The sequence below is a fragment of the Ovis canadensis genome, chromosome 4 (genome assembly GCF_042477335.2).
Source record: "Ovis canadensis isolate MfBH-ARS-UI-01 breed Bighorn chromosome 4, ARS-UI_OviCan_v2, whole genome shotgun sequence".
Classification (NCBI taxonomy): domain Eukaryota; kingdom Metazoa; phylum Chordata; class Mammalia; order Artiodactyla; family Bovidae; genus Ovis; species Ovis canadensis.
Genome location: NC_091248.1, coordinates 20,278,246 through 20,293,083, shown reverse-complemented (window position 1 = coordinate 20,293,083; position 14,838 = coordinate 20,278,246). Strand labels below are relative to the sequence as shown.

General features: G+C 36.5%; 1 protein-coding gene across 5 annotated transcripts in view; it reads right to left on the bottom strand.

Moving 5' to 3' along the window:
* The window catches only part of ZPBP (zona pellucida binding protein), a 129,003-nt gene that overhangs the window by 113,053 nt on the left and 1,112 nt on the right, over positions 1-14,838 (bottom strand). For 3 of the 5 annotated variants that reach the window (XM_069587326.1, XM_069587325.1, XM_069587323.1), the window contains exons 2-3: positions 12,355-12,435; positions 902-1,027 (exon numbers count right to left, since the gene is read on the bottom strand). In XM_069587326.1, the coding sequence (XP_069443427.1) occupies positions 902-1,027; positions 12,355-12,435 (207 nt within the window). The remainder of the gene's footprint in view (positions 1-901; positions 1,028-12,354; positions 12,436-14,838) is intronic. The other 2 variants (XM_069587328.1, XM_069587324.1) reach the window with 1 other exon arrangement.

Sequence of the window (14,838 nt, the reverse complement as noted above, 5' to 3'; positions counted from 1 at the left end):
ACTCTCAGAGTTTTAATATCAAATGTAAAATATACATAATATATACATTTTCATTATATTATGTGCTTTCAGAGAGCAATAAAAATAAAATCTGATTATATTTCCAATATTGGATGCCTTTACACTCGGCCCATTTCACTGATTTGTATCAACTGCTCAACTTCTCAGAATTTCTGTTACCTATGCAGATTCCTTCCTATCTTCTAGTACTACAGTCAGGCAAAGATTAAGTCTGCTCTTCGCATCTCCCACAAAGCTCATTAGCACAATGGCATCCACCAAGTAGTCACTAGCTAGGAGCTGAGTAATTCACTATGAAGACACACCACCTAACCTAGAAAGTGGAGTAGCTCTTTAAACCTTGAGCTATAGAATCAAGTTAATTTAAGTTAAATTCAAACATAACCCATTTTGTTTGGTCAGGATTTTGGTCAGAATGAAATATAAGATAAGAAATATAAAATCATAACTACTAATAAAGTCTCAAGTTGTCCCTATTTGGGGCTATATAAAGCAAATAAGACCAGAGTTTTAAATCTAGAGTTCAAAGTACTCATTTGTATTTTTAACAAAAGCAAGAATCATATTTGTTTCTTCATACATTGTTAACAAAAGTATAACAGGTAACCAAAATGATTTTATGAAGTTTATAATAAAAGGAACATTTTTTAAAATATGAATACTTAGAGAATTCCCAGTCTAATCATTATGTCTTTATCTCAAATTAAGATCTATGAAAAATGGTCACACTATCTACAATTTTAGACTCTAACTCCAAGAACAAATCACAAGAAAAAGAAGTGAGCTGCTAGATAATTGTATGAGATAAAAATACTGTTTTTGTTCTGAGTACATTTCATACATATCATTTTTAATTATGACAACTGAAACAGAGTCCTACCTGAAATGATTTTTCCTTTAGGCCCATGCCACTGGAATGATGGGTCTATCAGTTCAGAATTCCGCAGCCGCTGGGTTACACATAACACATGTGGACTCTTTTGATGGAGCATAACATATACTTTCACTGAAAATACAATATTAAAATGTCCTAATAATATCTTATGTTCATTCATGTTCTATAATGGCTTACATTTTTGTAGTCTGGGCAACTTGTGTTCAGAAGTTTTCTTTGGATTATTGCTATTGCTTGGTAAGAATTAAATTTAACTGCATTCCAGTAACTAGCTTTCAAAAATATACACTTATTTTATTTGTGTGTATGAGTGTATCTTAATCTTAGCATAAATTATTGGCCTTTTTATTCAGAGTTCATGTATACTTATTGTACTCTCAGAGAACTATTTTAATTACAAAGTATTAAGATAATTCTATATCATGACTTATTTTTGCCAAGATACCAAATCTGAAAGAAACTGACATGATAAATTTGCTTAGATTATAGGAATGATACATTATCTACAGTGATATAACACAACATACTGAATTTTAGAATTGTAATGTGATTAAAAAATTGACAAATACATGCTTTGATTGATTTTAATTACGAAGAATTTTCTCAATTTGCTTTAAAATTTAAACAATACTGTTCATTAAACAAGCAAAAATAGTATTGTCTAGGAGATGTAAAAGGAACACAGTAAAGATTCAGTTATTTTGAATTACTCATAAGGAAGATTTTAGAAAAGCTTCTAGCAATTCCTCAGTAATTTCATAGCAATACTTCACTGATCAACCATATACTAAGATTTCTGTGATCCAGCAAGATAAAAATTGTTTATGAGAATTAAAATTCTCCTTGACTTTATACAGAGACTCTCTTTAAACTTTTACCATACAGCATCGTGTGTACCGAATGCTGCTTTTAGACAGCTACCCTTACTTAGGTTAAGAAAGCTCCCCTCTATTCTTGGTAGTATGTTTTCCTGGGACACTTACACCTATATTCATAAGTGTAATGTGCATAGTTTTCTTATATTATCTGTTGCCTTTTTCCAATTTGTACAAAGTTTGTGATTTAGTATTTAGCATTAGTTATTATTTAGCACTATTAAGTTAGACATCTAAGATTATAATAGACACACAAAAGGAATTAGGCAGATTTTTTCCTATTAATGTTCCCTGAAAGAATACATAAAGTGTTTTTGTTCCTGGAAACTGTATAGTCTGCTACTTACTTTTGGCAAGGAAGGAAACAACAAAACAAACTTTTTATTACCAATCAGGAAAAGTTAATTATTAGTTTACTAAGTACTTTAATGAAGTCTGTTTTAGAAGCTTACATTTCAATAGTTATTCATTACAAGATTATTATATAAAATTGTTCAGAATATCAAGTTATGATATTTAAATTTCACCATCTTAATTTATTCATAATATTTTTATACATGAGTTATTCTCTCATGATACAAGGCAGTTTTTAGTTCCATTCCACTTCTCTCTGGTCTCAATTTTTCCTCTTATTTTCTACCTACCTCAATTTAAATGTCTCTTCTTTTTTCTACTTTTAATAAATGCTTCTAGTATTAAAGTGTCACTCCTCAGCACAAGCTACTGGCCCTTTTGTAAGGACACTATATGTGTGGGATTTGGGCTTACCCTGATGATTTCATTTTAACTTGATTACTTCTATAAAAATTTTGTCTCCAAATAAGTTCATTTTCTAGGAAACTGGGGATTAAGGCTTAAACATATGACTTTACGGAAAAGCGTAATTTAGCCCACCATACCGAGACTCAACTGTTTCTTAACTGAAATATTAATTCATTTTAAGGATGCATTTAAGCATATCCTATAAAAGAAAGTAATAAAAAAAGGGAAGGTAGTTACATATGACTGTTTTATAACTCAGGTTTAAAAACTATAGCTCTAAAACAAAAGCTGCAATAAAATTTGTGACGTCAGTGAAAATGGCAGAGTAAGGAACCCCAAAATCACCGCCTTCATAAACGTAATACAAAACATAACAATGTGGCACATACTGTTAGAATCAACATTTTTAGAGCTCTAGAAATTAATCAAAGACTTGCAGCAACCCAGGAAAAATGTATTCAAAAAAACCCAACTGAATCTCAGTGTAATGGGCTGAATTATGCTTCTCCCTAAAGTCATATGTTTAAATTCTAATCCCTAGTTCCACAGAAAGTGAACTTACCGGAGATAGGGTTTTTATAGAAGTGATCAAGTTAAAATGAAGTCATCAGGGTAGGACCAAATCCAGGAGGACTAGTATCCTTACAAAAGATGGAAATTTGGACACAGACAAACAAAGAGGAAAACTATGTGAAGAGACACAGGGAGATGTCCATCTCCAAAGCGAGAGAAAAGGTATTTTCCCTGCTGCCCTCAGAAGGATCATCCAAGCCTGAGTGACTGGACTTTAATCCTCCAGAACTGTAAGACAAAACATCTCTGTTGTTTAACTCACTCAATCTGGTAGCTTTTTATAGTAGCCCTAGCAAAGTAATACACCAAGCAAAAACAGTGACCTTGTAGCACTTTAAGTTGCCCTGTTTCCAGGAGAACCAGCAGCCAGGCAGCCACCAGAAAGGGAGACAGGGACAGATGGCCCCACTGCTTCCCTCCCAGAGAACTGTCATTAGTTGAACTTCGTATCTTCTGTCCCTAAAAGGCACCATTCACAAAGCGATCTTTCAGTTCAGTTCAGTCACTCAGTCATGTCCGACTCTTTGCGACCCAGTGCATCGCAGCACACCAGGCTTCCCTGTCCATCACCATCTCCCGGAGTTCACCCAACTCATGTCCATCAAGTTGGTGATGCCATCCAGCCATCTCATCCTCTGGCGTCCCCTTCTCCTCCTGCCCTCAATTCCCTACCAGCATCAGAGTCTTTTCCAATGAGTCAACATTTCGCATGACGTGGTCAAAGTATTGGAGTTTCAGCTTCAGCATCACTCCCTTCAATGAACACCCAGGACTAATCTCCTTTAGGATGGACTGGCTGGATCTCCTTGCAGTCCAAGATATTCTCAGAAGTCTTCTCCAACACCACAGTTCAAAAGCATCAATTCTTTGTTGCTAAGCTTTCTCACAGTCCAACTCTCACATCCATACACGACTACTGGAAAAACAATAGTCTTGACTAGACGGACCTTTGTTGGCAAAGTAATGTCTCTGCTTTTTAATATGCTGTCTAGGTTGGTCATAACTTTCTTTCCAAGGAGTTAAGTGTCTTTTAATTTCATGGCTGCAATCACCATCTGCAATGATTTTGGAGCCCCCCAAAAATAAAGTCTGACACTGTTTCCACTGTTTCCCCATCTATTTCCCATGAAGTGATGGGACCAGATGCCATGATCTTCGTTTTCTGAATGCTGAGCTTTAAGCCAACTTTTTCACTCTCCTCTTTCACTTTCATCAAGAGGCTTTTGAGTTCCTCTTCACTTTCTGCCATAAGGGTGGTATCATCTGCATATCTGAGGTTATTGATATTTCTCCTGGCAATCGTGATTCCAGCTTGTGTTTCTTCCAGCCCAGCATTTCTCATGATGTGCTCTGCATATAAGTTAAATAAGCAGGGTGACAATATACAGCCTTGATGTACTCCTTTTCCTATTTGAAACCAGTCTGTTGTTCCATGTCCAGTTCTAACTGTTGCCTCCTGACCTGCATTTAGGATTCTCAAGAGGCAGGTTAGGTGGTGTGGTATTCCCATCTCTTTCAGAATTTTCCACAGTTGATTGTGATCCACACAGTCAAAGGCTTTGGCATAGTCAATAAGGCAGAAATAGATGTTTTTTCTGGAACTCTCTTGCTTTTTCCATGATCCAGCGGATGTTGGCAATTTGATCTCTGGTTCCTCTGCCTTTTCTAAAACCAGCTTGAACATCAGGGAGTTCACGGTTCACGTATTGCTGAAGCCTGGGTTGGGGAATTTTGAGCATTACTTTACTAGCGTGTGAGATGAGTGCAACTGTGCAGTAGTTTGAGCATTCTTTGGCATTGCCTTTCTTTGGGATTGGAATGAAAACTGTCCTTTTCCAGTCCTGTGGCCACTGCTGAGTTTTCCAAATTTGCTGGCATATTGAGTGCACCACTTTCACAGCATCATCTTTTAGGATTTGAAATAGCTTAACTGGAATTCCATCACCTCCACTAGCTTTGTTCGTAGTGATGCTTCCTAAGGCCCACTTGACTTCACATTCCAGGATATCTGGCTCTAGATGAGTGATCACACCATCATGATTATCTGGGTAATGAAGATCTTTCTATACAGTTCTTCTGTGTGTTCTTGCCACCTCTTCTTAATATCTTCTGATTCTGTTAGGTCCATACCATTTCTGTCTTTTATCGAGCCCATGTTTGCATGAAATGTTCCTTTGGTATCTCTAATTTTCTTAAAGAGATCTCTAGTCTTTCCCATTCTGTTGTTTTCCTCTATTTCTTTGCATTGATCTCTGAGGAAGGCTTCCTTATCTCTCCTTGCTATTCTTTGGAACTCTGCATTCAGATGCTTATATCTTTCCTTTTCTCCTTTACTTTTCACTTCCCTTCTTTTCACAGCTATCTCTAAGGCCTCCTCAAACAGCCACTTTGCTTTTTTGCATTTCTTTTCCATGGGGATGGTCTTGATCCCTGTCTCCTGTACAATGTCAGGAAACTCCATCCATAGTTCATCAGGCACTCTATCAGATCTAGTCCCTTAAATCTATTTCTCATTTCTACTGTATAATGATAAGGGATTTGATTTAGGTCATACCTGACCTAATTTAGAGCACACCCACTGTAAAAAGGCTTTCCCCACCAAAGAATCTGTTTAAAAAACAACTAGAGCCTACCTAACTTTGTAAATGCCTGAAGCAGTGGGAACATCTGAGGTAAACCATTCCAACCAAAACCTTACAAGGAAAAGCTGGTATGACCTGTCTATAGGAGCTTTGAGAAGTTCGAACACATTCCTAGGGAAAAAGAAGGCCACAACCATGCACAGAGTAGGGCACGCGGGCAAGACTGAGCGTACTCCGTAAGAAAGAGATGCCTTAAAGTTCTCACCTCTGGCTGAAACCAAGTCTCTGCAAAGCAAAAGGTGAAAGATACAACAGAGCTGTCGACTGTCTGGCTGAATGTTTAAGGTATGCCACAACAGGCACACAAAGATTCTCAGAAAATACTAGGAGACTAACTGGTTCAGGTGTTTAGTGAAATCTCTGTTGAACCATCTAATGAAGCAGAGACTTCAGTGACCACAGATGGCAAAGAATACAGAATTTAAAGTGAGTTCAGAAAAGTCACTAAACAAATGCTACAAGAATATCTCATTCTATTATACTCTGCTTTACTGTACCTAACAGATTTTACATTTTTTATCTTCAATGGTTTATAGCAACTCTGAGTTTCAAATGATGGCTAGCATTTTTAGAAATAAAGTGTTTTCTTCTGTTTTTAAAAAGATTTTATTGTAGTATAATTGATTTACAGTGTTGTATTAGTTACAGGTGTACAGCAAAGTGAATCATTTATACACATAACCACTCTTCAAAATTCTTTTCTCATATAGGCCATTACTGAGTATTGAGTAGAAGCAGGCTCTTACTTGGGGCTTCCCTGGTGGCTCAGTTGGTAAAGAATCCGCCTGCAATTCAGGAGAATCCGGTTTGATCCCTGGGTTGGGAAGATCCACTGAAGAAGGGATACCCACTGCAGTATTCTGGCCTGGAGAACTCCCTGGACTGTATAGCCCATGGGGTCGCAAAGAGTCAGACAGGACTGAGCGACTTTCACTTCTCGGTTCCCTGGTGGCTCATATAGTAAAGCATCTGCCTGCAATGCGGGAGACCCTGGTTCAATCCCTGGGTTGAGAAGATCCCCTGGAGAAGGAAATGGCAACCCACTCCAGTATTCTTGCCTGGAAAACCCCATGGACGGAGGAGCCTCAGAGGCCTCACAGTCCATGGGGTCACAAAGAGTCAGGCACGTCTGAGCCACTTCACTTCACTTTGGTGGCTCAGCAGGAAAGAATCCGCCAGCAGTGCAGGAGACCTGGGTTCATTTCCTAGGTCGGGAAGATCCCCTGGAGGAGGGTAGGATACTCTAGCCTGGAGAATCCCAGGAATAGAGAAGCCTGGTGGGCTACAGTCCATAGGATCCCACAGAGTCAGACGCGACTGAGCACAGCACAGCACAGGCTCTTACTAGTTTTCTATTTTATATGTGTACATGTGTGCACATTCAGCCACGTCCAAATCGTTGCAACCCCATTGACTGCAGCCTGCCACGGCCCTCTATCTGTGGAATTTTTATAGTCATGTCCATATGTCAATCCCAATCTCCCAATTTATACCTTCTGCCCTTATCCCCTGGTAACCATAAGTTTGTTTTCTACATCTGTGACTCTGCTTCAATTTTGTAAGCTCATCTATACCCTTCTTTTGGCTCCACAATATAATGTGATACTTATATTTCTGTGTCTGACTTACTTACTTAACTTACTTTTCATAGGTCCATATATGTTGCTGCAAACAGCATTTTTTATGGCTAAGTAATATTCCATTGTATATATGTACCATGTTTTTTTAAATCCATTTCTCTTTTGATACACACTTAAGTTGCTTTTGTGTCCTGGCTATTGTAAATAGTGCTGCTACTTAACAGCAAAGGATACATGAACACTGAGGTGCATATAGCTTTTCAAATTATGATTTTCCCCAGATATATACCCAGGAGAAGGATAAAGTATTTTTTATTTAAGGTACATATACTGATTTTTTACCAAATGCTATCATTGTACACTTGGCAGACTATAGTACAGCGTAAATATAACTTTTACATACACTGGTAAACCAAAAAAATTCATGTGCTTTGCTTTATTGTGATACTCACTTTATTGTGATGATCTGTAACCAAACCTGCAATATCTCTGAGTATGCCTGTGCAACAAACAGCAACTATAAAAATACCTAGTAAGGAAGAAGAACTGGATTTCCAGAGTACTACATAATATTACCTATAAAAATCCAGTTTTCAACTAAAAATATGAGTCATGTAATAAACTAAGGAAGCATAGTCACAGGCAAAAAAAAAAAAAAAAAGCAATCAATAGAAACTGTCTCTCAGGAAAGCCAAAGTTTGAAGCTACTCTCTCAGGAAAGCCAAAGTTTGAAGCTACTGGACAAAGACTTTAAATCAATTATTTTAAATATGATCAAAGAACATCATGGCTTTAAAAAGGTATGAAAATGATGTCTCTCCAAATAGAAAATATCAATAATAGAATAGAGATTATCTTAAAAAGAGAAATTCTGGATTAAAACATACAATAGCAACTGCAAATTGACAATAAAGAATAAACAGCAGATCTGAGCAGACAGGAGAGAAAAATCAGCAAACTTTATGATATATCAGTGTGAGAGACAGGAAATCTGAGAGACAGAACAATAAACTGATAAAAACAAACAGTTTTCAGAGACCTCTGGGACACCATCAAACATGTTAGTGTATATACATATGTATACACACACACACACACACACACACATATATACACACATACATGAAAGTCCCATGGAATAATGGAGAGAAAAGGACAGAAATAATAGCACTTTACCGAACTGATGAAAAACAATCTACACATCAAAGAATTGGCAACCCACTCCAGTACTCTTGCCTGGAAAATCCCATGGACGGAGGAGCCTGGTGGGCTGCAGTCCATGGGGTCACGAAGAGTCGGACACAACTGAGCAACTTCACTTTCACTTTTCACTTTCATGCATTGGAGAAGGAAATGGCAACCCACTCCAGTGTTCTTGCCTGGAGAATCCCAAGGAGGGCAGAGCCTGGTGGGCTGCTATCTATGGGATCGCACAGAGTCGGACACGACTGAAGTGACTTAGCAGCAGTAGCAGCAGCAGCAGCATAAATTAAAGAGATCCACACCTTAGACACATCATAATCTACTGTGAAAATCCAAAAACAAAGAATCTTGAAACCAGCAAGAGAGAAGCAACTCACTACATACATTTGACCCTCTATAAAGTAGCTTACATTTCATCAGAAACCATAATGAAACAGCAAGTCTGAATAGACCTAAAACTTCCTTCAAGAAGTCCAGTATCAGTTGAATTCACTTGTGAATACTGCCAAACAAGTAAAGTAGAATGAATACTTCACAAACTTCCAAAAAAAAAAACAGAAGAGGAAGGAACATACCCAAAACACAACCCAATTCATTTTATGAAGCCATTACTGCTCTAAAACCAAAATCAGACAAAGAAAGCTACAGACCACTTTTCCTGAAAAATATGTACATAATAATCCTCAAAATACCAAACCCAGCAGCCAGAAAAAGGGTTATGCATAATAATCAACTCAGATTTATTCCAGAAATGCAAAGCTAAAAACTTTGTAGTTCAAACTACAGAAATCAATCAATGCAATACCTTATTATATCATTATAATGGACGAAAACCACATGATTATCATAGTATATGGATAAAAGCATCTGACTGAATCCAACACCCCTTCACAATAAAAGCAGTCAACAAACTGAGTGCATTCATGGGCACTCAGTAATGTCTGACTCTTTGCAACCCCATGGACGGTAGCCCGCCAGGCTCCTCTGTCTATGGAATTTTCCAGACAAGAATACTGCAGCAGGTTGCCATTTTCTTCTCCCGGGGAATCTTCTCAACACAGGGACTGAACTAGTGGCGGGTTTTTACTAGCCGAATCACTAGGAACAGTTCTCTTGCAACAGAAGGGAACTTTCTTAATCTGATCAAGGGCATCTACAAAAATTTACTGCTAACATAGTACTTAATAGTTAAAACTAAAGCCTTTCCCAGCCCTCCAAGTTCAGGAACAAAGGGTTATCTGTTAACAGCAATACTGAACTGGAGGTTCTACCTAAAACAACTGGCAAGGGAAAAAAAGGCATTCAGATTGTAAAGGAAGAAATAAAACTACCTCAATTTGCAGATCACATGATATTATATGCATACAATTTTAAAAAAACTCCCCCTACCTCCTGTTAAAAATAGAGCTAATAAATGATTCCGCAAGATGAAGGATACCATATCAATTTGCAAATCTCAATTATATACAATTCTATACAACAGCATTGAGCAATCAAAACACTAAATTGAGAAAAACATTCTATTTACAGTAACACAAAAAAAACTTCAGGGATAAATTTAACAAAAGTAGTACAAAACATACACTGAAAACTGTGAAACATCATTGAGGGAAAGTAAAGAACACCTAGGGCTTCCCTAGGGCTTCCCGTGTGGCTCAGCTGGTAAAGAATTCTCCTGCAATGTAGGAGACCCGGGTTTGATCCCTGGGTTGGGAAGACCCCTGGGTTGGGAAGACCCCTGGAGAAGGGAAAGGCTACCCACTCCAGTATTCTGGCCTGGAGAATTCCATGAACAAAGACATTCCATGTTCATGAATTGGAAAACTATAGTGTTAAGGTGATAATACTCCCAAAATTGATCTACAGTTTCAATGAAATCCCTATTAAAATCCCAATGGGTTTTTTTCCCCAAAACTTATAAAGCTGATTCTAGAATAACATGGAATTTCAAGGGACCCGAAGGAACCAAATCAATCTTGATAAAGAGAAAACCTGCAGTACTCACACTTGATAATTTCAAAACTTACTATAAAGCAACAGAAATTAAGACAGTATGCATGGTACTGGCATAAAGACAGATGTAAAACCATAGGAAAAAAAATTTAGAGTCCATAAAAAAACATACATCTATGGCAAACTGTTCAACAAGGGCATCAAGACATTCAGTAAAGAAGGAAAAGTTTCTTAAACAAACGGTGCTGGAACAAATGAATATCCACATGCAAAAGAATGAAATTTGACTTCTGCTACATACCATATGCAAAATCCAATTCAAAATAGATCAAAGGCCTAAATATAAGCACTAAAACTGTAAAATTCTTTTAAGGAAATGGAGCAATAACACTTTATGGCTGTTGATTTAGCAATTATTTCTGATACATGACTCCAGAAGCACTAGTACCAAAGAAAAAGTAGAAATCAGATTTTATCAAAGTTTAAAATGTGTACTTTTAAAAGCACTATTAAAAAGTGAAAACACAATCCACAGAACAGAATATTTGATAATGCTCTAGTATCCAGAACATATTTTTAAAAAACACTCTTCCATCTCAATAACATAATAGACAACCACATTAAAAAATGGGCAAAGGACTTGAAAAGGCATTTCCGTAAAGAAGCTATCCAAGTGGTCAATAATCACATGAAGAGAGGTTCCACATTATTAGTTAAATATGGAAATGCAAATAAAAACCACAATGAGAATCCACTTCACACACACTAGGATGGCTACAATTTTAAAATTTGGACAATAATCAACATTAATTTGGATGCTGGGAAATTTGAATCCTCACAAATTTCTGGTGTCAAAATACAATAGTTCAGGCTCTTTGAAAAATAGTTTGGAAGTTCCTCAAAATGTTAAACAGAGAGTTACCATATGTCCCAGCAACTTTACTCTGAGGTACATACCCAAGAGAATTGAAAACATATGTTCACATAGAACCTTGTCCAGAAATGTTCATAACAGCATTATTCAAAACAGTCAAAAGTGGAAACTTCCTAAATATCCATCAGTTGATGGATACACAATTGTAGTATATCCATTCAGTGGAATATTATTCAGCCATAAGTGAAATACTAATACATTATATAATATAAATGAACCTTGAAAACACCATTATAAGTGAAAGAAGCCAGACACATCACACAGAGTGATTGCACTTAAACGGAATGTCCAGAATGGGCAAATTCATGGAGGCAGAAAGTAGATTAGTGGTTTCCAGGGGCTAGATTGTGACTATTTAATGGGTATGGTGGTGTTGTTTTTTTTTTTTTACAGTGATGAAAATGTTGTGAAATATCATAGTGCTGATGATTTCACAATCTGGTCAATACACTAAAAACTACTCGATTGGATACTTTATATAAGGAAGTTTAAAGCATGTGGATTTACCTCAGTTAAAAAAATACAAAAAAGTTATAGATGCTATATCTCATGTTACTACTGTAAAGTCTTATTAATCCAAAATCTTTATGATATATAGATCTCATTTTTAAAAAAAATTTAGCATAAGAACTGCATACACCTAATATTATGTTTATTATACAAGCAAAAACACTGTAGGCAACTTTAATTAGATAACTTTTAGAAATAATTTATTTTTGTACTTTTAAGCAGTTACAGCAAACAGAATTGGACTATATGAATCTAACTCTGCAGAAACAACTTTAATCCATTTCCACAGAAGGAAAAGGGCCATAGGAGACAACAATATAGGGAACATTAGTTTTTGGCAAAAGATTGACAAAATTTAAAACAAATGCCATTTACTTTCTTACACTTACTGATAATTTATTAATACCTGGAATATTTGGCGATCCCACTATTTTCACTGAATCTTGGGGCAAGTGAGCATTTCTTGGTAATCGATCCAAATATCCAACTATCAAAAAAAAAAAAGAAATAATCAAGAGTCTGGTTCACCAGAAATTTCAAAACATTCAAATAGCACACTGCCTTACAATATTTGATGTTTGTTTAAGGGAAGCCATAAATCAACATCTGACAGCTGGTACCTGTTCCAGCTCCAGTGAAATTAACATACCCACCACTTCCCCTATTTATCTCAGCTCCAACTTTTTCTACATCCACTTAGAATACTCCCATTTTTAAAAATCCAAATCCCCACCCTTCAAGATGCACATCATAAGTCCTTCCTCCCTCAAACCTTCTGTTTGCCTTCCTCATTCTTATCTCTTTCGTACATCATCTGCAACTCACTCTACACTGTATCACAGTTCTTCATGCATAGATATAATTTTCCTTATTTCACTATAAGCTCAAGAGTAGGATCAATGTTTGTGTCGACTTATCAAGAATTGGTATCTTTTGGCTGCCTTCATCCTATTCTGCCCACTCCCTTTCCTTTGGTAACCACAAATCTGATCTCTTTTTCCATGAGTTTGTTTTTGAAATATAATTAATCCACAACACTATGCTAGTTCCTGTTATACACATAGTGATTTGATGTCTGTATAGATTTAAAAATGATCACCATGGTAAGCCTAGTTATGATAAATCACCATACAAAGATACCACGTACTATTGCCTATACTCCTCGTGGCTCATATATTTTGCAACTAGAATTTCATACCACTTAATCTCCCTCACCTATTTCTTTCCTCCCATCTGGCAAACATCTGTTTGTTTTCCATCTGCAACTTTTTATGTTTTGATGTCTGTTCATTTGGGTTTTTTTTTTTTTTTTAAGATTCCATATAGAAGTGAAATCATGCAGTGTTAGTCTTTCTCTGTCAGGCTTATTTCACTTAGCATATAATACTATCTAGGCCAAAATCCATGTTGCTCACAGATGGTAAGATTTCCTCATTTTTTTATGGCTAAGAGTTTACTGTATGTACATATATCTTCATTATCCATTCATCTGTTGATGGGCTCTTACGTTGTTCCCATATCTTGGCTATTAAGCGGTGCTGCAATGAACACAGGGGTTCATGTACCTTTTCTAATTAGTGTTTTTCTTTTCTTCAGATAAACACCTAGGAGGGATACTGTTGGGTCATATGGTAGTTCTATTTTTAATTTTCTGAGGACCCTCCATACTGTTTTCCATGGTGGCTACATCAAATTTACATTCCTACCAAGAATGCACAGGATTCCCCTCTCCACATCCTCTCAAACACTTATTCATTGCCTTTCTGATCACAGCCATTCTGACAAGTGTGATGTGAAATCTCATTCTGTTTCTGGCTTGCATTTCCCTGGTGATTAGTGATGTCGAGCATCTTTTCACATGCGTACTGGCCATCTGCATCTCTTCCTTGGAAAATGTCTATTAGACCCTCTGCCTTTTTTCTAATCAGGCTGTTCATTTTTTGATGTTGCATTGTACAAGTTGCTTGTATTTTCTGGATATTAATCCCTTATCATATATATTCTTTGCAAATATCTTCTCCCATTCGGTAGGTGGCAGTCAAAAGGTGCAAATTTCCAGTTATAAGTAAGTGCTTGGGATGTAATATGCCATACAATAATATAAATTATGATAAATATATGAGTAATGTAATTAACACTGCTGAGTTATATATGAACCATTGAGAATAAATCTGAAGTTTTAAACACAAGAAAACAATTTTTCTCATTATGTTGTACACCTTAAAATTATACAATGCTGTATATCAATTATATTTCAATGAAACCAGAATAAAAAGTAAGTTTGTTAAATCTGGAGAAGACAGGAATGGGAAGCAGAAGAGGAAGCTGGGTGATACTAGGAGGGTCTTTGTAAGTTATGCTTTGACTCTGCAAAAACCAGCAAGTAAATAAAAGCTTAAGAAAAAAAAAATCTGTACCAGGCACTGTACCTCGCACACAGCAAATATTAAATAGCCATTAAATATGATATTGTTCAGTTATCCTTGAACAAGCAAATGTGATGGACACAGGTGTGTGCACAGAACAAGTGGGAGAACAACAAAAAAATGCAATATAACTTGGACCTAAGTCCTCTTTGTTGTTAACAAGAGAGTGGGTATAGCACAAAGAAGAATATGGTATTCAAAGTCAGATGACCTGGATTTAAATCCCAGTTTCCACTAATGAGTGTTTGGAAACTCACTTAAAACTCCAGGAGCTTCAGTTTTCTCGTCTGTAAAGTGAGATTAAATTCTAGATTTATTGCCGGAACTAATGGACTATTGTACAAACTATAAAATGCTACATAAACGTTGCCTTCACTATTCATACCTTACATATTAAGATACAGCCTTCTTATTTTATGTCTTCTACCCTCAAGCCTGATCTTGTTCTTGGATCAAAAGACACA